The 24,719-nt window shown below is 41.8% G+C and overlaps 1 protein-coding gene across 2 annotated transcripts in view; it reads left to right on the top strand.

The window, feature by feature from the left end:
- TAF1 (TATA-box binding protein associated factor 1) overlaps positions 1 to 24,719 on the top strand; it is a 29,919-nt gene that overhangs the window by 900 nt on the left and 4,300 nt on the right. The window contains exons 3-36 of one of the 2 annotated variants that reach the window (XM_064713151.1): positions 264 to 380; positions 1,136 to 1,255; positions 1,851 to 1,924; positions 3,910 to 4,128; positions 4,563 to 4,781; positions 4,976 to 5,177; positions 6,041 to 6,154; positions 6,479 to 6,646; positions 7,027 to 7,154; positions 7,263 to 7,370; positions 8,201 to 8,374; positions 8,470 to 8,643; positions 8,727 to 8,831; positions 9,878 to 10,078; positions 10,952 to 11,093; positions 11,531 to 11,661; positions 12,206 to 12,286; positions 12,689 to 12,838; positions 12,977 to 13,096; positions 13,265 to 13,440; positions 14,263 to 14,498; positions 15,844 to 16,051; positions 16,302 to 16,467; positions 16,616 to 16,827; positions 17,073 to 17,181; positions 17,375 to 17,473; positions 18,055 to 18,232; positions 19,611 to 19,678; positions 20,062 to 20,184; positions 20,541 to 20,633; positions 20,709 to 20,793; positions 21,289 to 21,356; positions 21,435 to 21,551; positions 24,288 to 24,410. In XM_064713151.1, coding sequence (XP_064569221.1) covers positions 264 to 380; positions 1,136 to 1,255; positions 1,851 to 1,924; positions 3,910 to 4,128; positions 4,563 to 4,781; positions 4,976 to 5,177; positions 6,041 to 6,154; positions 6,479 to 6,646; positions 7,027 to 7,154; positions 7,263 to 7,370; positions 8,201 to 8,374; positions 8,470 to 8,643; positions 8,727 to 8,831; positions 9,878 to 10,078; positions 10,952 to 11,093; positions 11,531 to 11,661; positions 12,206 to 12,286; positions 12,689 to 12,838; positions 12,977 to 13,096; positions 13,265 to 13,440; positions 14,263 to 14,498; positions 15,844 to 16,051; positions 16,302 to 16,467; positions 16,616 to 16,827; positions 17,073 to 17,181; positions 17,375 to 17,473; positions 18,055 to 18,232; positions 19,611 to 19,678; positions 20,062 to 20,184; positions 20,541 to 20,633; positions 20,709 to 20,793; positions 21,289 to 21,356; positions 21,435 to 21,551; positions 24,288 to 24,410 — 4,808 coding nt within the window. The remainder of the gene's footprint in view (positions 1 to 263; positions 381 to 1,135; positions 1,256 to 1,850; positions 1,925 to 3,909; positions 4,129 to 4,562; positions 4,782 to 4,975; positions 5,178 to 6,040; positions 6,155 to 6,478; positions 6,647 to 7,026; positions 7,155 to 7,262; positions 7,371 to 8,200; positions 8,375 to 8,469; positions 8,644 to 8,726; positions 8,832 to 9,877; positions 10,079 to 10,951; positions 11,094 to 11,530; positions 11,662 to 12,205; positions 12,287 to 12,688; positions 12,839 to 12,976; positions 13,097 to 13,264; positions 13,441 to 14,262; positions 14,499 to 15,843; positions 16,052 to 16,301; positions 16,468 to 16,615; positions 16,828 to 17,072; positions 17,182 to 17,374; positions 17,474 to 18,054; positions 18,233 to 19,610; positions 19,679 to 20,061; positions 20,185 to 20,540; positions 20,634 to 20,708; positions 20,794 to 21,288; positions 21,357 to 21,434; positions 21,552 to 24,287; positions 24,411 to 24,719) is intronic. The other variant, XM_064713152.1, reaches the window with a different exon arrangement.

Here is a 24,719-nt window from a genome sequence, read left to right as displayed (position 1 = left end):
TCTTTCTGAACTTGCTGAACAGTTTTCATGAGTAAGTGATAAGTGCTTCTTGTGCTAAATTTGATTGCTTACCAATCTTTTAGGGGAAATTCAGAGCCATGAGAGCTTTTGATTAAAATGAGGGGAGCAGTAATCTGGTGGGTGATGCTAATCAGATAGTTTTGTTTTTTTCAATAAAGGAAGCATAGCAAAGGATTCATAAGTACCTAGTGAAGTCTGATGTAACTAGTATAAATTAGGATAAAGTTTTGTGTTTCTCCTAGGCTGGGTTAAGAGCACAGAGGATGCTGTTGATTACTCAGACATCACTGAAGTGGCAGAGGATGAGAGCCGTCGGTACAAGCAGGCGATGGGCAGCCTGCAGCCAGCTCGAAGGCCAGGTAAAGGGGCCCAGCACTGCAGCTCTGCCTGCAGGAGCTCTTCTGGGGCATTGTGCTTTCTCACTCCTTGCTTCACGAGCCCAGTATCAGCTTTGTGAAACTCTTTTCACTGGATGAAGCCACTGCTTGCTGTCTTCCTCTTTTAAGAAATCTGTTCCTCGTTAGAGTCACTTCAATCTTAGTATCTCTCTCCTGTTTTACTCTTGAGTTTTATTTTTTTTTTAAGACTCTGCAGAAGGTACCTTGGTTCTTTTGTTGTTCCCAGGTATCTCTGTCTGTATTCTGGCCCAGAATATGCTTTCAAAACCAAGCAGCTTTTCCATTTCAGTAGCTGCTGGTATAAATGCTACATCCTGGCATATTCTTTAAAGGTGTCTTACACTTAACCTTTCTGCTGACTTTCTGTGGTTAGGGAGAAATGAAGGTGATTTGGACTTTTTAACACGCATTTTCTTTATTTGTTCTACATAGAGTGAATGAAAGGATGTGATAGCAGAATATATGAACACACATAGATTTTAAGTGCTTCAGTCATCTTTCTGTCCGTTTCTCTTTGTCCTTCCTTCCTGGTATTTTTTAAATTTACATCTTGCAAGTGAGTTTGTGCAGGAAGCTGAACTGGTAAGAGTTTTCTTCTAGTTACAAGATAAGAATGGTGTCTATGCCATCAGGTTTGAGACAGAATAAATGGAAAGGGTGCCTGGTTTTGTTTTTATTATCTGCTTAACACATGGTGTTGTCTCCTGCATGGTTAGATGAAGATGAGGATGATTATGATGCTGACTGTGAAGACATTGATTCCAAGCTGATGCCACCACCACCACCCCCTCCAGTACCTGGAAAAAAAGAAGATGAAAAGGATGCAGCTGCCACTGGTGAGTGAGGACTTTCTTCTTCTCTCTGGCAATGTGATTGTCTGAAGAAAGTGAGAACTTCTGTGTAGCAGTTCTGCGACACCACGCGTCACCCAAACTCGGTCTGCAGGCTGCATCTGAAGGTGAGTATTTGTGGTGTTGCAGGGTTGCCTGAAGCCTAGGGGGAAGTATTTTATTTCCAGTGACTGTTGAAATACCTGTATTGACAATGAAACTGTTTTTTTATCTCATCCTCTCAGTTGTGGCTGGGGAATTCACCTGGAACGCTTAGGATAAAATGAAAGGTTAAACCAGAATGGTACTCAAACTGCCTGCACAGGCTTAATTTTTGCATAACTTCATATAAACAGTAAATGTGGCACTATGGGGTTATGCTAGGGGAGAGGGAGGGGACCTGTTTGTTTATGAGGTGCTTGTTCTGTTGTAGTATCTGAAGATGGAGACGGTATCATTTTGCCCTCCATCATTGCTCCTTCCTCTGCTGCCTCCGACAAGGTGGATTTCAGCAGCAGCTCTGATTCTGAGTCAGAGATGGGACCTCAAGAAGCCAGGCAGGCAGAATCCAAGGAAGGCAAACTCACACTTCCTCTTGCAGGGATCATGCAGCGAGATGCTTCCAAACAGTTGCCAAGTGTTACAGAGCTCTTCCCAGAATTTCGACCAGGCAAGGTATTGTAAGAGTTTTGTGGAGGAGATGTGTGTCATGTAAGCCCTCTGAATATGCATTGTACAGTGTTAGGGGTATCTATTCAGTAATCACATAGATATTCTTGCTCACTCAATACTTTCTTTAGTTTCTGTGTGCTGCTGTTTCCAGATTGATTTTATCTAATAATTTTCCTGCCATTTGCAGGAATCTCTTAAAAAGCATCCTATAAATCAGGGTGTGAATGTTTTGCTGACCATAGCAAAGGCCTGTTGGTTTGATACTTTTGCCAGATGATTAAAAACCAGTGCTAATCTGTCTGCTTCCTGCTTTTCTGGTAAATATTTGCTCCTCTTTTTATGCTGTCCTAACTTAATGTGCTTTTCCTGTAACAATTGGTGATATGGATCTTTACTTCATTCTCTCCTGAAATTGCTCTGAGCATAAATCAGAAATCACATCAAAGCAAGTTGGTTCAAAGAATGGTTGGGTTTTGCACAAAGTGAATTCATTACAATTTTTTCCTAAATGCTCCCAAATAGAAAATGCAGTTTATATATTTCAGTAATTATTTTGGAAGTTTTAAAGCTGTCAAGAAGAGAGGAAGAGATAGAGGAGAAGGACAATGAAGATGGGCTTATAGTTGCCAAACAGATAGTTGTGGATAAGGATAACTTGGTTTTATGTGTGCCTCAGAGAGTTTGTGTAAGGAGATGAATAATTTGCATCATTAATGTCATGTTTTAATGACTTAGCTGAACACTGTCTATTGGTAATGTAGGTAAGGCTCTAGCACAGAAGTTTCCCTTCTCAGTGTTTTCTAGGCTTTTACAAACTTGGTGTTTCCTTGTATCAGTGTGTTCATTCCTTTGATGCTCAGCACGTAATATCAGAGACTGGCTCAGTGTTGGGTGTGCCCAGTGGGTGCAGAAATCAGTGCAAGCAATTCATGCTGAGCACTTGCCATGATTAATTAATGAGCAATAGAGCTGGCAAAGGCTAAAGCCCTGTAGATTTTGCTATGAGGATGGTTGCTGTGCATGTTAATATAGCATTGTATTTTTGGATGAAACCTCCTAAAATAGCATGTGCAGAAGCAGACTTTTGTGTCCATTTAACCTATTAGCAATTTAACTATGTCTGAGACCTTTGCTCTTCATAGCAGGTCATTGAAACTGGATAAAGGGTTTGTAAATAATCTGTGGGAGTTTTGGAAAGAAGGTTTACATTAATAGGCAGAGGTGGACAGAGTGGTCATATTAACATTTCCTTTGGGGATCAGTGTAACAGATTAACAGAGAACATTAATAGGGTGTATGTGCAAATCTTTGGTTCCTATTCTTGCTTCCTAAATATGTCAGTTAATTTAGAAATAATTTTTTTACCCCTTTAAGAGAGTTCTTAGAAGAAAATAATAAATGTAAGTGTTTAGAAACCAGCAATCGTACCCATAGAAGGAACAGGAGAGAAAATGTATCATTACCATTAGTGCAGGTTTTGGAGGTGTGCAGTGTAGGGGAACTACATTATAATGGAAATAAAAATAAATGTGTTATTTCTGGGCCATATTTTCTATCTGTTTGCTTAAGAAATCTCTATATAACTCTCTTTTAGCTTGTCTCTTTTGCTGATAATTTTATCAACTCTTCTTCAACCTCCATCTGTCTTTCTGAAGATTGTGGCTTGTTCAGAATGAAAATCAATTGCTTCCAGGTGGTGTCTAACCACATGTCCAATATGTAAAGGCAGTCTCTCTTCCCTCTGACTTTCTCTGTGTCTGAAATTAAGAATATATCCTTTTGAAAAGGAAGGATACATCAAACAGAAGGATCAGAAACTTCTTTTTTGAGTATAACCAAGAGGTTGTTGTTGCATTGGGAACTGGGGTTGTACCACAGGCCGAGCTTCTGAATTTCAGAGTGCTCTCTTGCATTAGTGTTCTTCAGGTGAGGGCAAGCATTCCACAGTGCCTGTTTTAATCTGATCCTCCTGTTTTCTCCCGTTCCAGGTGCTGCGTTTCCTGCGTCTCTTCGGCCCTGGGAAGAACGTGCCGTCGGTCTGGCGAAGCGCCCGGAGGAAGCGCAAGAAGAAGCACCGGGAGCTGGCGCAGGAAGTGCAGATACAGGAGGGTGAAGTTGTGGTTGAGAGTGGAGTGGAAGGAAAATCTCCTTGGGAGTATGAGTTTGCTGCTCCTCCCCCTCCTGAGCAGTGCCTTTCCGATGATGAGGTGGGATATCTGAGACTTAGAGAGGGTCACCAGCTAGTGCTTGGGGTAGTAGTGGATTGGACAGTGACTTTTAGAGGAAGGAGCTTTTCCCTCAAAACAAAAGTGGAGAACAGAGTTGGCTTGTATTCCAGCTGGGCAGCAGCTCTTCTCCAAATACTAGTCAGTGACTTCAGGTGATTGCCTCTTACTGAGAAGGCTGCATCCATGGTACAGGATCAATAGGAGAGCTTACCCTCTTTGTATCAGTGAAGAAATCTGTGTTCTTGGAAGTCTAATTGCAGAACATTCTTGGGGCAGCTAGTAAGTATGGAAAAGAACTTCTTAGAAATGCTTTTCTTCTATGAGAGTAAGCTGGGAAACTCGGGAGGAGGAGACCTCTTACTGACACTTGGATAAACCACCAGTGTAACCATTCCCTCTTTGCTGTGCTTCAGATTACCATGATGGCACCTGTGGAGTCAAAATTCTCCCAGTCGACTGGTGACACAGACAAGGTGACAGACACCAAGCCCAAGGTGGCCGAGTGGCGCTATGGCCCTGCCCAGCTCTGGTACGACATGCTGGGCGTCCCTGAAGACGGCAGTGGCTTCGATTATGGCTTCAAGCTGAAGGAGAAGAACGAGGAGGAGGCCAAAGGGCACACAGAGGAAGGGGTGAGTGTGGCAAAGTGTGGGGATGGATGTGGGGATTGCTGCACAGCGAGAATCCGGCGATGGGCTGGTGGATTGTTGTGCACTGTGCAGAATGAGACGCTGAATTTTCCTCTGTACGTTTGGAATGACATCTTCCAAGTCGCATCTCCCAACGTGACTTCCACGTCTTCCAAGTTCTTATTACTCCCTTCCAGGATGCAGAATCGTCGAAGGAGAAGGATGATCTGCTAGCTGATGAGCACTTCCTCATGGTGACACAGCTCCAGTGGGAGGATGATGTCATCTGGAACGGGGAGGATGTCAAGCACAAAGGGACTAAGACGCAGCGTGCGAGCTTGGCGGGCTGGCTGCCATCCAGCATGACCAGAAATGCCACTGCCTACAATGCCCAGCAAGGTGATCAGGGCTCTGACACCAGCTTTACTTGCTGTAGTGAGCTGGCTCATTACATGCTCAACTGCAGCACTTAGTAAAATTATACATGTACAGTTGCATGTCTCAAATGTAGAACATAATTCCCCCTGTCAGGAAGTGCTTTTTGGAAAAATCACAGCTCCACTGAGAATTCTGAGACTCTGTTTCTTTCCAAAACCAGAGTAGGTCACTTCTGTTAAAAAAACCCCTATCCCAGCTCTGTCTTTTTTCTTTCCATGTGGAATACCAGATGCTGGATCCATCTACATTAATATCAAGCAAAGCTGCCCTTAGGATTTCCTCTTTCTATAGGCTAGTGGAATTTTGTTTACTTTTGTTTTTAATGGGAAGAATTATGTAAAAGTCTTCAGAAGTTTCTCTTCAACTAAAAATTGTATACTGTTTTTCTAGATAGGAAGTAACAATTCTTACAAGCCTCAGACTTCTTTTAGACATGGATGCATTTTAAATTGAAATTGTTCACATAGAATGAATGTTTGTTATATCTTATCCTGCTTTTACAAGGAAAGACTAATAGGGATGTCAGATCTTTATTGGGTACCAGTGTCAATTCTTTAGTGTTTAGCTGTGAGTACAAGACACTGAGGTGTTGGGTGTGTGAATTGGAGGTTCTTTGAAGAGGCTGCAGATTCCAGCAGTCAGCTCTGTGTGAAGTGTGTTTTTTTAAGTTTTCCCAGTTCTAATTACACATATGGGATATGAGCAGTAGGTCCATCAGGCTGAGAGTCACTCTCCATGCAATCCCCCAGTCCTGGTTTGAGGCACTGCAGTGCCTCTGACCCTCCCACTCAAGCTGACCTTGCTTTTGGTTTCCTTTTCTCTAGGTTTGAACCGCAGTGGCTCTTTGCTCAACTCACCAATTCCTCTAGCACAGAAACCCAATGTGGCAGGAGTCCTGGGCATAGCAAAGTGCAAGGAAAAGGCCCCTGAACAGCAAGGTAATGGCCCATGAATAGGTGCATGTGACACTCATTTCTGTGGCAGAAGGGCTACTTGTTTGCTCTAAAACTTTTTGGAGGCTGTGTTTCAAAAGATCAAAATCTCTGAGCATTGGTAAAGCTCAGACTTGGGGCTCTACTTCCTCTCTGCTTTCAAGATCAGTTTTCTTTTGCCTTTCAGAGGTTCTCCCTCAGGAAACCTGAAAGATGGGGAAGGTAGAGGGAGTAAGATGTGGTAGTGAGATCTGAAATAGTTTTCTGCCAAGGCTGAAATAGTTTTCTGTGTATAAAATTCTCAAGGGTTCTACTTTATGATTGTTGCAGTTTCCCTGGATGAGGACAAGCCCTGGTACTCCATTTTCCCAATTGATAATGAAGAGTTGGTGTATGGCCGTTGGGAAGACAATATCATCTGGGATGATCAGGCAATGGAAACCTACTTGGATCCCCCTGTCTTAACACTTGATCCAAATGATGAAAACATAATTCTAGGTACGTTTATGGCATGCAGAAATTTGACTTGAGTGGGAAAAGACAAAGGGAAATGGAAGCAAGGGTTTATAATCACACTGTAGTGGAAATAAATGGACTGGGGCAATACTTACAGCCTTCCTTTGTTCTGGATTTTGAAGTTAATTTGCAAGTCAAATACCTCAGCAGAACATGGCAATGCTAATAACCTTTATTGCTGTGGTGTACACATTCAACTTCAAGTTAAATGCACTGACAGGAAAGCAAAAATGAATGCCTTGAAAATTAAATTCAATGTGATTAATCTGGCTCTTGATGTGTTTTAGGAGTGACTGTCTTAGTTTGACTTGCATGCATGTTGGTTTAAGAGGAAAGGTAGGGATGTAAACTTGTGCTTTTAGAAATTCCCGATGAAAAGGAAGAGATGACTTTGAACTCTCCATCCAAGGAGAACAAGAAAGAATCTTCTCTAAAGAAGAGTCGGATCCTTTTGGGAAAAACAGGTGTCATCAAGGAAGAACCACAGCAGGTCAGCATAAGCTTTAGCATCATCTCCAGGGTTAGGAATGATGAGGAGGGAGTGAGATTTGTTGGTTTTTTTGACATCTCTCTCTCTCTGTGTTAAAAATGGAATTAGAACATGTCTCAGCCAGAGGTGAAGGATCCCTGGAACCTCTCCAATGATGAGTTTTACTACCCCAAACAGCAGGGACTTCGAGGAACCTTTGGAGGAAACATCATCCAGGTAGTCACAATAGTCTTCACTGTGAATAAAAGGGCTTGAGTGCCTTGGTAGGAGGTTTTTAGCTGAGGGTAGGACTGAAGATTTGTAGAAAAACAGAATTTAGATTACAGCAGGTCAGTTAAGTGTTCATGAAAGATATTTTTAATGCTCAATTAAAGTTAGGAGTTTGAACTAATTTTTATTGATTGCCCCATCAAACTGAGGTTTAGCTGCTTGATGTTGCTGTGTCCTATTCACCATGCTTTTGTTTGGTGTCTTGTTATGTAGTATTCTTTGTAAACCAATAGTGGGAAGGGAGAAGGAGGTGCAGTTTGTACTTCTGCTGCTACTATGTGTCTTAGTCTGAATATTATAAAATTAATTTAGTTACTAGTGAATATGAATTACTGCTCACTAGCCCTAGCTGAGGATATGATAGTTTTTTCCTTCATTCTTTGTGGAATTCAGTGACTTCTAAAACCTCATCTGACTCCAGCATCTTCTGTAATGGGAAAGCTGTATGTAATTCCAGATGAATTTCTCCCCCACTGATAGGGATAATGGCTTTACATGTAATTCCTGATTAGTAAAAAGATCCCATTGGGTGCCATTTGAAATAGTAAAATTGAAGTCATCCCTGTATGCAAAGGAAAGATCTTTATATGGAAGTAAGCACTTTTCTGTCAGAAGGCAACATTTATGATGACAAGTGAATTTCAATGCACTTGTATTTCTGCTAGGAGACCTAAAAATATCCCTGGGCTCTCTTACTTGAGGTTTAACAGGATAGGAAGATGGTCTTATTTTTGAGGTGGTGATGTCCCTCTTAGCACAGCTTTGTTCTGTACCAGCACTCCATCCCAGCAGTGGAGCTGCGCCAGCCGTTCTTCCCCACCCACATGGGTCCCATGAAGCTGCGGCAGTTCCATCGGCCTCCCCTGAAGAAATACTCCTTTGGTGCCTTGTCCCAGCCCGGGCCCCACGCTGTGCAGCCTCTGCTGAAGCACATCAAGAAGAAAGCCAAGGTCCAGTTGTTGCTGTCTGGCTCTGTGTGTGGCCCCTGGGCAGCTGGGTGAGCTGTTTTGCTGACACTGTCCCCTGTCCCCTGTCCCTGGTGCAGATGCGGGAGCAGGAGCGCCAGGCCTCCGGCGGGGGGGAGATGTTCTTCATGCGCACACCCCAGGACCTCACTGGCAAGGATGGAGATCTCATCCTGGCTGAGTACAGTGAGGAGAACGCCCCTCTGATGATGCAGGTTGGCATGGCAACAAAGATTAAAAATTACTACAAGAGGGTGAGTATCAGATTCTGCTCTTGGACAGTGATTTCCCTCTGCCTCTCACTGAGAGCTAACAGCACCTCCATTGCACCTTCCAGAAACCTGGCAAAGATCCAGGAGCTCCAGACTGTAAATATGGAGAGACTGTTTATTGTCACACTTCTCCCTTCCTGGGTTCTCTGCATCCAGGCCAGTTACTGCAGGTGAGAAATGAGGTTTTTACATTTAAAAGACTGATAAGCTGGACATGGCATAATAGGCAGAGTACCTTTTACAAGCCCTATTTATTCTATCACAAGTAATCCACAGCTTCCAATAAAAACTACCAGCTTCCTTTTGAATCCCAGTTTGTGTCTCTTTGCTTACTAGTAATAGTAATTACAATTAGTAATTCAGTTCCTAGCTTACTTTTTTTTTTAATCTCTGTTGTGTGCTTTTTAAAGGTATTGTAGGAGTTACAAGAATTGCAGGAAGTGAATCTTTGCTGTTTTGCTTAGTAATGGCATTAGAAATAGTGTTAGAGAGGGCTGAGTAGGAAACCAAAGCTGCTTGAATGCTGGGGAGCTCAATAAATAGGTGGTGGAGGGGATAGAAAACATGGGTTTCTCACAGTCCAGGATTTTATATGTACTTCTGAGAATTGCACTTGTAGTTTTTGGATGCCACTTACTAGTCAGGTGTACAGACTTCTGCTTTTATGAGCCTCTCTCTGCTGTTAAAATACATACATTTGAGATGGGGAGAGGAATTAAGAATGTTACAAGGACCACCTGGCTAATAATCCATTAATGTAAATATAAATGGATTTCAGTTAATGCTAGCTGCTCTTGCTGCAGCAATAATTCTTCCATTCTGTACCACAGGATAAAGGTAAGGTGAAGGTTAACATTAGAGATTTATCACAGAACTACCAATGCTAATTGTGTGTTTGGCTGGTTTCTATGGTTATTGTACCCTTTTGCAGATGTGTTCTTTGTGCCTTTTATTGAAAGTGCCTCCTTAAAGGACCTGAAGTACCTCCAAATGTCCAAAGAGCCCTTCAATCTCTGCATTTGTTCTAGTGTTACTTAAACTTTTGTTCTTCATCCTTGACTAGTGCCTGCACATTTACATATACTGTGATATAAATAATGGTATACCATTGCAGTGAACCTTGGGGTGTTGGTTTGGTCTTTAAGATCTTTTTTGTAGATTGTATCACAGAAGATTTGATCAAAACTTCTGAACTTTGATTTGTTTCTCTTAACAGGCATTTGAAAACAATCTTTTCCGGGCCCCCATCTATTTACATAAGATGCCTGAAACAGATTTCCTGATCATCAGGACACGCCAAGGTTACTACATTCGAGAACTGGTGGATATTTTTGTAGTTGGGCAGGAGTGCCCACTCTATGAAGTACCTGGGCCCAACTCTAAGCGAGCTAACACACATATCAGAGACTTCCTGCAGGTATGTGATAGGAGATTGTTTGGGGATTTTGGGGGGTCCTTGGGGCAAGCCCATGGGATAGGCTTGGGCCTTGGGACAGTCTTGATTTGAGGATCTCATTGTCCTGCTGTGACTCTCTTTTTTCATTTGTTTGTTTTCTTGTAAGGTGAGAGCACTGTAAGAATTGGATGTTAACCAGACAGGCCATTTTGATTTTCATTTAACCAAAGATTTATAGCCTGTCTCTTCTGTTTTAATGGCATCCCATATTATAAGTAAATGATAAAGGGTTTTTATTACCAGAATAAAAGGTTAGGAAATTATATATAAATGTACAAAATTGAAGAAGTTAGAGTGGGTTTTGAAGTGGTTGTGCTGTGTAAAATGTCACTTATGGGTTTTGCTAAGAGTCAGTTAAGGAAACTTACCACTGTTCTATCAAACAGCACAGAATTAGAGTTGCCTCATAGGTCTTAATTTTCTAGATCTTCTGGTGATTAAGCTTTGAGACAGTCCATGAACATTCCGTAATTATCCCCAATTTTATTTTTTGAGAAAATTTCTAGTAATTCACTGTCAATTTAACTCAAAATTATAACTCCAGAGGTATCTGCAGAGCAGGAGAATCCGTGCTGTTCACAGAATTTCTGTGACAAAGCACGAACATTTCTAATGTGCTAAAACAAACTTTCAAGACAAATATGTTTCCACATCTCATTCTCAAAACCAGCTGAACCTGAAGCAGACACGCAGCTTGGAAAACTTCACTGAATAAATTTATGAGAAACAATGGTTTTTAAGTAGCAAATCTGGAGCAGACACCAGAAACATCGTGTGTACTGTCTGTACAAGCTGATTTATTGTTTCTTTGGACAAATGGGTGTTGTTTTGTAGGTTTTTATCTACAGGCTCTTCTGGAAGAGCAGGGACCGCCCGCGGCGGATCCGCATGGAGGACATCAAGAAGGCCTTTCCCTCGCACTCCGAGAGCAGCATCCGCAAGCGCCTGAAGCTCTGCGCCGATTTCAAACGCACAGGTACTGAGGGGTTTTCTTTGGTGGGCAGCCATCCTGTGCTGCTCCTGGAGCTCCCAACACAGCACAAAGAGAGAACATCTCCTGATAAACCATTCTTGAAAGCTTGTAGAACTGTAATCTGACAGGGGTGCTGTTTGTTCCGGTTTTTAAGAATGCGCGCTTTCTTTTGGCGCAAGTGTGCTTGGTGGTGAGAAATGACTACATTTAGTAGTCACTAGAATAGTGACAGTAGACACTGGTCACAAGTTTAGACATTTTTAATAACTCTTTGGGCATTTTTAATAACCCTGTACTCATTAAAGACACAACACAAACACATTCCCTCTCTGTGTGGCTGTGTTGTCTTTTGCAAGCAAATACGTGCAAATGAAAGCTGGGACTGTGATAACATCCACCACGTGGGAAACCACTCAGTGTTTGACCTGTGCATTTTTCAGGGATGGACTCAAACTGGTGGGTTTTAAAGCCGGATTTCAGGTTGCCAACAGAGGAGGAGATCAGAGCCATGGTGTCCCCAGAGCAGTGCTGTGCCTATTACAGCATGATTGCAGCCGAGCAGCGGCTCAAGGTAAATCCTGCTAAATCCAAGGCAAATTCCTGGCACCCTGGGAGGGGTGAGCCTAGGTAACACCTCCTCTCTGAAGCTAATTCTGCTATAAAGTAGGCAGGTTAGGTCCCTGACTGTTGTGTCACTTGCTAAGTTTGCTGCTGCATAAAAGGGAATTAAGTTTTAAAGAGAGAAACATTGTGTTCTTACCTCCTATTATCTCAACATTTAATTAGCTCAAAAGTACCAAAGGGAAAGTACAGGAAAGGGTTTATGTTTATACCTGGAGCTCTACAGCTGAAAGTGACCAGCAGGTGGCACTGATTAGTAAGAGACACTGATTATTTTTTTTGAATTTGAATGCACTGTTAGATATGGAGTTTGTCAAAATAATGGGCAGTTTGACATCTCTGCTGCTGTTGGTCACTGTGAATCTTGCAACCAACTGTCTCTGGAAATTTGCTTGTTCAGCATGTCAGGTCTCCACAGAGACACTTCTGGTTCTGTCTCCAGTAACCTTTTTAAGACTTCAGCTTCTTATTTTTTCCCTAACATTTCTCTGCAGGATGCAGGTTATGGGGAGAAATCCTTCTTTGCTCCAGAAGAGGAGAATGAAGAGGATTTCCAAATGAAGATTGATGATGAGGTATCATCAGAGTGATACATGAGTGTGTACACCAGTATATAAATTTGAATGGCAGGAGAAAAATTAGGTCCTTGTATTTAAAGGACATATTTAAAGTCGGATTCACTGGTTCCAATGTTCACACAGCTTTCCTGGGATCTTCTGCTGGCAGCTCATACCTGTCTTTGGTGATTGTTCTTGTGGATCCTTTCCAGAATTAGGCTTTTTTTACCTTAAATGCCTTTTTGTGAGTTCCTTAGCACTTCAGTTATTCATTGAAGTGTTATCAGGGCAGCTGAAGGATCAAGAGGAGGAATTCACCCTCATTGTGTCAGTTGAAAAGTTCTCAGTATGACTGGAAGAGTTCAAAAATAAAAGCTTGGACTGTAACAGGGTTGTGATTGTTTATTTTCTCTCTGGCAGGTGCGCACAGCTCCCTGGAACACCACACGAGCCTTCATTGCTGCCATGAAGGGCAAGTGCCTCCTCGAAGTGACTGGTGTTGCAGATCCCACTGGTTGTGGGGAAGGATTTTCTTATGTCAAGATTCCAAACAAACCAACCCAGCAGAAGGTACAGTTCCCAAATAGCAATAGCTGGGAAGTCATGTGGGAGAAGTGGACTAAATAAGGGATATAAGGAAGAGGAAATATCAAATGAGCCTTGGAAAGTCTCCTGTAATACTAATGGGCTGAATCTTCCTCTGAACAGGACGATAAAGAGCCTCAGCCAGTGAAGAAGACAGTGACGGGCACAGACGCGGATCTGCGCCGGCTTTCCCTCAAAAATGCCAAACAGCTTCTGCGGAAATTTGGAGTGCCTGAGGAGGAGGTGAGTGTGAGCCCAGGGCAGGCTGCATCCTTCACTAAGGCTTTGGCAGCTGATGGTGGAAGGGATGTATAAATTTCTGCTTTGACCTCATGTGGAGAGGCTTGAGATCCACAGCCAGGTGCCTCAGCTGTGTGTCTCTAGAAGCACTCCTTGTTTTCCTGTTTGCAGATAAAGAAGCTGTCCCGGTGGGAGGTGATCGATGTGGTCCGTACCATGTCCACAGAGCAGGCACGCTCAGGGGAGGGGCCCATGAGCAAATTTGCCCGTGGCTCTCGGTTCTCTGTGGCAGAGCATCAGGAGAGATACAAAGAAGAGTGTCAGCGCATCTTTGACTTACAAAATAAGTGCGTTCTTATCTGATGTTCACAGCCTTGGACCCCACCCTGTCCCCACCTCAAAAGTCCAGCTCTGTGCATGTCTGGGGCTCACTGATATGTAGTGGTGTAGGTGTTCATTCAACTTGTTTGGCTTGTGAAATACAGCACTGAGAAAGAGGCCTTTGGCTGTTAATAGAAACCCTCAGAATAATAGAAACCCTTGTTGTCACAGACCTTTTGGAAAGGTAGAATGTGTTGCAGAGTCACAACATGAGGTGTTCTGCAGTTCCACGCATCAGTAGTTTACCACTTCCTTTTCCTTTTCCTTTTCCTTTTCCTTTTCCTTTTCCCTTTCCTTTTCCCTTTTCCTTTTCCTTTTCCTTTCCTTTTCCTTTTCCTTTTCCTTTTCCTTTTCCTTTTCCTTTTCCTTTTCCTTTTCCTTTTCCTTTTCCTTTTCCTTTTCCTTTTCCTTTTCCTTTCCTCCCTTTCCCCTTCCCGTTCTGAAAAAATTGCCATCTCTCTCTTGGGTAGCAGGTACCAATTCTATGTCCTGTTCTTAGAACTGCCAGAATTCATGCATTACTCCTTGTTCTGGCCTGAGATTTGAGAGTGGTGAGGCAATAAGGTATTGTTAATGAAGAAGAGATCAACTGTTTGGAAAGGATTGTCTTGAAACAGTTGTTCTTTTAGCAGGGGTTAAAAGGAGGGCTGAGAAGGGAATATATTATGCCTGTTGTAGTAGTGATTTGCATCATTTTTACATTTGTATTTCTGGGAAGCTAGCAGACTTTTTTTTTTTTAATTTGGGAGGACAACATTCACTGACTTTCAGGATGTCTCTTATTTCAGGGTTCTGGAATCCACTGAGATCCTGTCAACAGACACAGATAGCAGTTCAGCTGAAGACAGTGACTTTGAAGAGATGGGAAAGAATATTGAGAATATGTTACAGAACAAGAAAACTAGTTCTCAGCTCTCTCGGGAAAGAGAAGAGCAGGAACGGAAGGAATTGCAAAGGATGCTCCTGGGAGAAGACAATGACAAAGACAGGGGCAAAAAGGACAGGAGAGACAAAAAGGGGCTGTGTAAGTAACTGCAACCACCAGAATTATGCCTGGGAAGGGATGCAGGACTTTATGTCCTGCTGCAAAGTGTGCTGATCTGGCCACTCAAGAGTGTGGATTCCTTACAGGGAGAAGGTATAAACATGCTTATCTGGGGCTTTTCCCTCTCTGGGGGTTCTTCCTTCTCTTGAGCACTTAGTGGCTGAAAGTGCATGTGAAGTGTATTCTTTGCCTCATATCTTTTGTTTATTTTGAACTATAAACTTACTCTGGTATTTCTTTAAATAGTCATTGCTGCTTCCTGCTGAAGTTTCTTTTTTTTATTTTTATTTTGAGCGGGGAGCTGGTTTTTTTCAGTATTTTTCTCAAGATGTCTTCACACATAGTTCCTGCAACCATCTTACGGTTGTGTAGTTGCATCTTCAGTGTACACACAGCTCTGTGTGTGAAGCAGCACAGTCTGCAGGCTGATAGCAGTGTCTGTTACACTGTGTGCTGTGGCAGCATGTTTGGAGGTAAATTGGGCAGCTGCCAGGTCTGGATCTCCTGGAGATGTGCTTGTTTTAAGTGCATTCCAACAGAGAACTTGACATGTCCCTGACTGGCTGGTAAAACGTTTGGCCTGTGAATGAACTTCATGAAGGTGCCCATGACCACTGTTACTTTTTGAATGTGTGTGAGCAAAGCTGAACTCTGCATCTGAGTCAATGTTATTGTTGCCATCTATTCTCAAATTGGGAATAAATCACTAATAAATAGTGGAATAATTTATAAGGCAAACATCTCAACTGAATTATGAATGTGCTGGAAAGATCTGTGCTCACTGTTGAACACTCCTTGGAAAACTGGATAATTCTTGATCCTAAGTTTCTGCCAGATAACCATACCTATGATGAAAAGCACTGTAACTAATCCATCTGCAGGGCCAGATGCAATTGCATTGCAGGTTGTACCTGTGGTTCCTTGTTGAAAGATTCTGTGCTCATGGTTGAACACTCCTTGGAAAACTGGATAGTTCTTGACCCTGAGTTTCTGCCAGATAACCATACCTGTGATGAAAAGCACTGTAACTAATTCATCTGCAGGGCCAGATTGCATTGCAGGTTGTACCTGTGGTTCCTTGTTGACTGTAGCTGTTCTTTCTGGCTTTATAGTCTATGTGGATAATTAGGTATCTTTGTTTCAGCTGGATTTCATGTCATCATAAGAGAACATGAACAAGTAAAGGGAAAGACTTCTATTAGGTTTTCCTGAGTGTGTGTCTTGGAAGCTTTTAAGCCAAAACTATCTGCTGTATTTAAACAATGGTATTTCTACAATGTGGAAAAAACCTAGAAGCAAATAAAGCATTTTCTTGTGACAACAGCTTCAGCAGCCTCAGCAAACTCTCACAAGGATGATGACACTGCCTCTGTGACCAGCCTGAATTCCTCTGCCACGGGCCGGCGCCTGAAGATCTACCGCACATTCAGGGACGAGGACGGCAAGGAGTACGTGCGGTGTGAGACGGTGCGGAAACCCGCGGTCATCGACGCCTACTGCCGCATACGGACCACCAAGGACGAGGAGTTCATGTAAGGCCTTCCTGCTCTCCTCCTCCTGTCTCTTCACTTTGCCTGCAGGCTTATTTCATTCCACTGACAGCATGAAGAAATGTAGAATTGAGCGTAGAAGCCCAGCACAGTAATTGTGGAGAGAAAGAGATTTAATGGCTGTCCCTTTGGAGAGTGTCACAAACTTCATGCAGTGATTGAGCTGGCAGAAGAGTAGCTGGTAAGTCATGAACTAGGCTGGAAAATTTCTGGGCTTTTTCCCCCCACCCAGACGGAAGTTTGCCCTGTTTGATGAGCAGCACCGTGAGGAGATGCGGAAGGAGCGGCGCAGGATCCAGGAGCAGCTACGGAGGCTAAAGCGGAACCAAGAGAAGGAGAAACTCAAGGGCCCTCCAGAAAAGAAGCCCAAGAAAATGAAAGAGCGTCCAGACTTGAAAGTAAGCATTCCATACAGGTTCTGGCTACTGGAGAAATATTCTGTTCTAATGATGTACTAAAGATCTCACTGGGGGATTTTAATGATGCCTTGCCTCAAAACTAGGAGCCCATATGTGAATTCTGATCCATCACCTTCTATTTTTGCAGCTAAAATGTGGAGCATGTGGTGCAATCGGGCACATGAGGACTAATAAGTTCTGCCCTCTTTACTACCAAACAAATGCCCCACCTTCTAATCCTGTTGCAATGACAGAGGAGCAGGAGGAAGAGCTGGAAAAAACAGTCATTCACAATGACAATGAAGAACTCATCAAAGTTGAAGGAACGAAAATTGTCCTGGGAAAACAACTGATTGAGAGGTAAGGGAAAAAGCAGAGATACTGGTGGGGATAATAAGAATAAACAATTTAGAGCTTAATGCAGAATACTCATATGTGTATTAATCACATAAAGTGACAGGGATTTACATAAACTGTTAGTCCAGAATTTCCATTAAGCATTAGTTATTATGGGAGATGGAACCAAAGCCAGTACTGGGGGACAAATAGTCTTGATTCACATGAGGGCTGGAGGAAGTATTGTGCTTTTTTTTGTTTGTGCCTAGTGCTGATGAGGTCCGCAGGAAATCCCTGGTCCTGAAGTTTCCCAAGCAGCAGCTTCCTCCAAAGAAGAAGCGTCGCGTAGGGACAACGGTGCACTGTGATTATCTCAACGTGAGTGAAGAGTTGCTGAGCTGATTGCAGCACCTCCATTTCTGTTTGTACCAGCTGGCCAGGCCCTTAACTGCTCCTGTGCAACCTCCTCGTGCCTGCCCAGGAAATTAATAAGCTAAATTGTCTAGGATTTCTGTGAGGAATGTTTTGCATCTTGAAACTGCCTTCATTTTTCTGCCTTTGATTTTTTCAGCGTCCCCATAAATCCATCCACCGGCGGAGAACAGATCCCATGGTGACACTCTCATCCATCTTGGAGGGCATCATCAATGACATCAGGGATCTTCCCAATGTAAGTTTGAGCTATGACACCCAAATCCTGCATCTCAAGCAATATGGTTGAAGTAGGGTATGTGTTGTAGACACCAGAATTTGGCTGGTTTTGTATAGGTACATATTAAAAGCTCATATGTGATATTTTAAAATTTTTTTTTCAACAAAACCAGCACAAGATGAATGAAATGTAGCAGTGTGTAATGCTTTTATATATGTGGCACTGGAGAAGATCTGTCCTTCGCTCTTTTCCGACCAGAGCTTGCCAGAAACTTGCAAAATCAAAAGATTAAATGGAAGATTTGAGTTGGAAAGAGAATTTAAAAGTTCAGTTTCTTGACTTCTGTGCTGCAATTGAAAATACTACAAATTCTCAGTGAGATTTTCCTTCTTATAGTGGTATTTGAAAATATTGCATGTAAGAAAGTGCTTGCCATCATGGGGTTGATGGCAAACACTGTTTTTTATTGTGTTTTCCCTGGTGCAGGAAACTGTTTGTGTAAAGTTTTATGCATTAGTGCCTGTTTAACTGTGGACGTTAAACTGAGATTAGCCGTGCTATTACTGTGCTAATAACCATTTGTTGGTTTTCCTCCTCAGACATACCCCTTCCACACTCCTGTAAATCCAAAAGTTGTCAAAGATTATTACAAGATCATTACTCGGCCCATGGATTTACAGACCCTGCGTGAAAACGTCCGTAAGAGGCAGTACCCGTCCCGGGAGGAGTTCAGGGAGCACCTGGAGCTCATTGTGAAGAACAGTGCCACATACAATGGTAAAAACACAGGCAAATCCTGCTTCTGCTAATACACTGTGCATGGATGAGCTGTGGAACTTTTAGAGTCAAGAAAAGCAACATAAAAGCAGAGTAAATGCACTTCCAGATTGCAGTAGTGAACGTATATTTTTCCAGATATACCTGAAAGATTATATTAATTTTAATGAACTAATTAATTAATAAGAAAGAAGTGAATTCCAGCATGTAGCAACAGCTAAATGCTGACTGTGATGTGGTAATTGAAGTTCAGTTATGGGTTTGTGTCTTGGAGTGACTCAATGACTGAAGACTTCTACATGTTTCAAGTCCTGCCTACCTCCTTCATAGCTAAGTAAAATATTGTTTTCAGTAGATTACATTATTATGCTGTATTGAATGAATCTTTCAATGCAAATAGGAATAGTTCACACCCATTGAAGGCAGTGCCTTGGAGCATGCAGCTTTGAGTTAGATTACATTATTATGCTGTATTGAATGAATCTTTCAATGCAAATAGGAATAGTTCACACCCATTGAAGGTAGTGCCTTGGAGCATTTGAGTAGAGTTTGCTGTCATGATTTTACAGATTTTATTCTCAGTTGCAATAAACTTCTTCCCCATTTGGGAATGTCAGGAAACTAGTTTAAAAAAAAATGAAAGAAAGCTAGTTTAAAATAAAAGTATAGATTCTGTGGTAGAGCATGTATCTGCTGGAGAAAAGTGCTGATTCCCTGGCTTTATTCTGACTGCTGATAGAAATGTCTTTGTCCAAAATACACTAATTTGACAGAAAAACCTCCCAGCTGCACTGAGTCTGTCTAGGCTGTGCAGCATTGAGGGTGACACTGACAGCACTGAGTTTGTGTCTTTGCTGCTTCCTTTATTATTTTGACAGTTAAATCCCTGATTTGTCCTAATAACTAAGATCCATTTTTTCCATAGTTCTGTTGCAAATGCTTGTTCCCATGTCTGAGGAATCCTGAAATTATCTAAAGCTGTGGGTTTTTGAATATTCCTTAAATGTCCATCTTGCCTTCCTTAGCAGTTCTGCTTCACTGACTGGACTTAGGGAAGGAAACAGAAATTTCATGATTTATACTGTGAATATTTGGCAGAGGTGGAGGGGTTGGAGGCCAGTCTGCCACAGGCACAGCTGCTTTCCAGAAGGTTTCCAAACTTTACTAGAATGTATGCCAGAAATATTATTTACTACTAATAACATTTTCTCATATAAAATGCATGCTGAACTTGAATAACTGTGTGTATTGAAAATATACTTGAGTATATTCTCCTAACTGTGCCAGAAATATTATCAGTGATGCCTTAGGAGTAAAGATTAATCATATTGTGACATGGCCTTTTTAATCAAGCTGCACTTGCTGTGTGTGTTTGCAGGGCCAAAGCACTCACTGACACAGATATCCCAGTCCATGCTCGACCTGTGTGATGAAAAGCTAAAAGAGGCAAGTTCTGTCAATGTGTTGTGGTCAGAATGGAGGGGGGAGGGATGATCAAGAGTGGTTGAAGACTTTGAGAATAGAGGATGTGCATAGACAAAACCTAGGGGTTTAGGGAGAGTAGTAGAAAATTAAAGGAGTTCTTCCTCCTAGCCCAGAAGGTATTTGAATTTTTACCATTTTAAACAGTTCCCATGGAGCCTTTCTGAAAAAATGCTTGTTTCTTATTCTAGTTACCTTATCTATAGGCTTATATCTTGACTATTACCCCCTGTTAGTTTCAAATATTTTCATAAAAATGTGCATGGGAATCTCTCTGGGACAGATTATTGTGATAGTTCAGTTATTAGTTTAGGGTCAGCCACTGATTTTCCCTACTTCTTTTGCAGAAAGAAGATAAACTGGCTCGATTAGAAAAAGCAATTAACCCTCTCCTGGATGATGATGATCAAGTGGCCTTTTCCTTCATTTTGGATAACATAGTGACTCAAAAGATGATGGCAGTTCCAGATGTATGTATCTTGAGTGACTGTGTGTGATGTCAAAATGTGCTGATGTTGTGGAGAAAACAGTGCTATTAAATAGAAAAGTCATCTGTAAAATTATCAATTTGTATTATATGTTCCTGCTGTCAAATAGATATTTACAGGCCTAGTTAAAAATCCAGCTGGTAGATCTTTTCTCTGTGTCCCTCCTGAACCTAAATGATTGAATTCAAGAGGTCTTGTTATAAACACCTTAAATTTATTTGGAGTGTTAATCAATTCTGCAGACTTGTTTTATGACATTTGTAGCTCAAACAGTAGAAAATTCTACACAGAAGCTTTCTAAACCTGTCTGTTTTCCTTTTTTTCTTTTCTTTTTTCAGTCTTGGCCATTCCACCATCCAGTTAACAAGAAGTTTGTTCCTGACTATTACAAGGTGATTGCCAATCCGATGGATCTGGAGACCATCCGCAAGGTGAGCGCTTGGGCTGAGCAGTCTCCTGAGAGGTGTTTGGACTTGATCACTCACTGGGTGACAATTCTCTTCCAGAATATCTCCAAACACAAATACCAGAACAGGGAGACTTTCCTGGATGATGTTAACCTCATCCTTGCCAACAGCATTAAGTACAATGGTAGGTGGTGGAAATGAGGCTTCAGCTGCCTTTTGTACTTACATTAATTCATGTGGGCACCTGTACCGCCAAAGTGTGTTGAAGCCTGAGGCTGTGATTCATAAACCTGATGATTGTTTTCCTTTCTTGAGAAAAGAAATGCTCATACAGTGCTGTTTTTCCTGTCACATGGAGCTTTATTACCATCTGGTGCAGAATGGGGCAGTTACATTTGGGGAGGATGTTCTGCTTGCTCAGTACACGTCTCTGACCCAGTGATTTGTTTCTGGGAATTTTCTTGAGACAGACAGGGTACAACCTTCCTGTTGTACTTCTAAATCCTCTAAATTGCACTTTTAATGCTGGAACAAACTGGTTGTGCTCTTTTAGCTGAATGTGAGCTCTGCTTACTCAGAAGTAGTTAGGATTTAGGGTTCTGTGTAACCAAAACCTGTCTCTTGCTGCCTGTATTGAAAAAACATCAGAATGTATAAAGAGATTTGTTTCTTACTACAGGGTCAGACAGCCAGTACACAAAAACAGCCCAGGAGATTGTAAACATCTGTTACCAGACTTTAGCTGAGGTATGTGGACAACTTTAGTGGAATATTTACAATTTGAATTTTCTGCTCTGCAACCTTAGCAAGCTTTTTTGTTCTTAGTATGATGAGCACCTGACTCAACTCGAGAGAGACATCTCTACTGCTAAGGAAGCAGCACTGGAGGAGGCAGATCTGGAGAGTCTTGATCCTATGACCCCTGGTCCCTACACTCCACAGGCAAGTGACCAAGCAAGGCTTTCACTTCCTTTTAGTTTCAATCTCCTGGGTGTTTGATCCCAATTTTCCTCTTTGTTTCATGTTCTCCATCTGTCTGCAGTTTGTCTTTTAGTAGAGTATGTTGTTGGATGGTGTGCTAACACATACTGCTTTTTAAGAATAAATATTAGAAACAGTTCTGATGCTTCAGAGAGTGAGGTACCTAAGACAGAGAGAGACATTTCCTAGGCAAGTTGTAGAACTGGTCTGCAATGAGCTGTGTACAGTCAGGTACAGCTGAGTGTGGCTGGAAGGTCAAGGACTGTGCAAGTGTAACATTTAGAAATCCTCAGAAGTCAAGCAGTGGACAGGTAAGGAGAACATGAGGACAAAACATGGGTGTAGTGCTGAGAGGAATCCAGGGAGCTGTTTGGTGGTGGCATTATTGGAAAGGCTCATTGCTGTGGGTAAAGGAACTCTCTAATAAGGTCAGCAAACTCCAACTGTACTCTCATTGCTGGGATTCTCTGCATCTCTTGTTCCAGTTCTAGTGGAAAATAATATTTTTTAACTTTTATCATTATATTATAGAAGACAATTGTGTGTGTCAGGTATTTTCTATGTGTTACAGAGCAAGTACATGCTGGGTTTCTTTTCAATGTTTACAGTTTGGCAAAGATTTATAAGCTACTTAGACTTTTAAAAAAATAATTCTTATTTTGGGTTGTTTGATGTTTTTAAAAACAGCAGTTAAAAACTTCCACCAGGAATGACAAGTTAAAACTAAAATTATGAATTTAGTTCATGAAAACTAAAATTAACTTTGGAATTTGCCTAGGAAAGCAGGGGATGTCATCCTAGTGTCTGAGATGTGCCTTTTGTTTATTTGAAAAAGTTCATAGGCTTTGGGAAAGATCTCTGTGTTGATAATTGAATGATAAAATGCAAATGTTGGGGTATAGGAAGACAAATCAAAACTTTCTTTGCAGTTGTTCAGCCCAGTTGTAGACCAATAATTTTTCAGTTCTGTTCAAGTCTGATGTAATTATGTCTGGAAAGTTGCATTTAATTTTAGCAAAGTCAGAGCAGAAAAGAAGAGCTTGAAGTTCAGGAACAATTTAAGATCTTATAAAGATTATTTTAAGAGAAAAATGAGTTTAAAAATTGTTTAGGCAAGAAGTATACAAAGACTGTATGGCTGACCCAGAGTAGCAGGACACAGGTGGGTTTGGGGCAATATTTAACACTCTCCCATCCATCTCTCCCCACAAAAATACCCAAAATGTAGCATTTTAGGAAGGTGGAAAGTATTTGCTAGAAATCATGATCAAATTCAACTGGCTGAGGATGCTGAAACTGAGTGTCATGGAAAAAGACCTTCCTGCCAGTAGGAAGTGTTGGGCTGCAGGAGAGGAGATATTGCAATGATTTGTTGACACATTTCAAGAATTCAGTGGCATCAGTGGTGATCCCAATGCATCAGAGAATGAGGGACAAAAATGCCATTTTCTCACCTGATGATTTCCTTCCCAAGAGCAATGTTACTTGGTCTGTTTTGTTCCAAGCTGGTGATCAGAAGAGAGGAAAGGAGGCCTGAGCAGGGAACTGTCCTTGCTAAAAGGAAAGAGCTCTCTGAGCTTCTGCCTTGAACCTGTCACCTGAAGGCCACCCTTTCCCTCTGCTTCTGGGCAGAAATCCCACTTCCCACACTCCCAAACTTGCCACAGATGGCAGGTCTGGGGGAACTGCTTGGCTTTAGTTCCCTTTTTTAAATGCAGTTGTGACAGCCAACATTTATCTCCCCATATGGGTCTTCAGAGGTTGGCCTCCAGGATATAAAAAGCAAATACAGTTGAGAGCTGTCTGTGCTTTACATGTCAGTTTAAATCTTAGGAAGCCTGTTTTCCCTAATTTAAGAATTATTTTTATTGTTCTTAAGACTTTCAGTATTGTCTCTGAAGTGTGTATTGTAAGGGAACTTTATCAAAATCCTAATATGTAGTTCCTCATTAACTCTTCAGAGCTCAATCTGCATGCAAACTGCAGGTTGGCTTTAGGAACACTTTATCCAAATCCCCTTTTTCTTGCCTGTGTCAGCTTTAGGAGTTGAGACAATGACTTATGTAGGATTGATTGGAAGCTGCAGCTTTGCTGTTTCATAGGTGCTAGACTTTTCCCAGTTCTGATTGGAACATTTGGGGCTGCAACAGCATTCCCATTATAAGGAAGTGAATGAAAAGGGCCATGCTGAGTCAGACCAAAGGTTGATGTAATCAAGTCTCCTGTTTGTGGCAGGGAACAGAAGCAGGTGGATGCAAACATGCAGTGATCATTTTTACAGCAAACCCTCTCTGCTGCTGGGAATTGGTTGTTCGGGCACCTTAAACTTGTGTTGGACCTGGACCATTGTATTTATGAGCTGCAGAGAGGTCAATTCTCTATAAATTTATTGAATCCTTTTGGAGCCCATTTGTGATTTTGGCCTTCGTAGAATAGCACTGTGTAGAAGTACTGACTTCTATTTTAAAAGCTGTTATTTGGCAAACTTCAAAGCTGAGGTTTTGAGCCATTGCATTTACCCCATTTGTTCTTTAAGAATAATTAGCTCATTTTGACTAAACAGTGTGTAATGATATGAAGACCATGCCAAAAAGATGCATTTAGTCCTGAAATCCCAGTCTTGCCTCTCAAGATAATGTTCCAGTCTCAGTTCAGTGCCTGAGGATGTTCTGTCTCCTGTTTCCACCTATACTTTAGCCACCAGATTTGTATGATACCAGCACTTCCCTCAGTGTGTCCCATGGTGCTTCATTCTATCAAGATGAAAGCAATTTGTCTGCTATGGACACTCCCATCACCTCAGGGAAGCGAGGAGCTCAGGTCAGAATCCTCCATTTTCTCATCTGGTTGGGGAGTTGTCTTGTATGAGCAAATTACCAAAAGGAGGCAATGACTTTGTAGGAAACAGGTAACAAAGATCAAGTTTTCCAAGCAGAGAAGGATATCTCTTCCAAAAGTTATGATATTTTCTTAATTTTGACTGCTCTGAGGCAAAAGTAAAAAAAAAAAAAATTAAAGAGCACTGGGAATTGAGACACTGCAAAACAAAGAATAGAGAATCAAAAGCTGCAAAAGAATCTGCCTAAGGCCAGGTATTTGTTTGCTTCACTGCTTCTGGAAGTAGAAACC

The sequence above is a fragment of the Zonotrichia leucophrys genome, chromosome 4A, assembly GCF_028769735.1.
Source record: "Zonotrichia leucophrys gambelii isolate GWCS_2022_RI chromosome 4A, RI_Zleu_2.0, whole genome shotgun sequence".
Taxonomy (NCBI): domain Eukaryota; kingdom Metazoa; phylum Chordata; class Aves; order Passeriformes; family Passerellidae; genus Zonotrichia; species Zonotrichia leucophrys.
The sequence above is the reverse complement of the archived record's forward strand: the minus strand, read 5'-3'. Positions and strand labels throughout refer to the sequence as shown.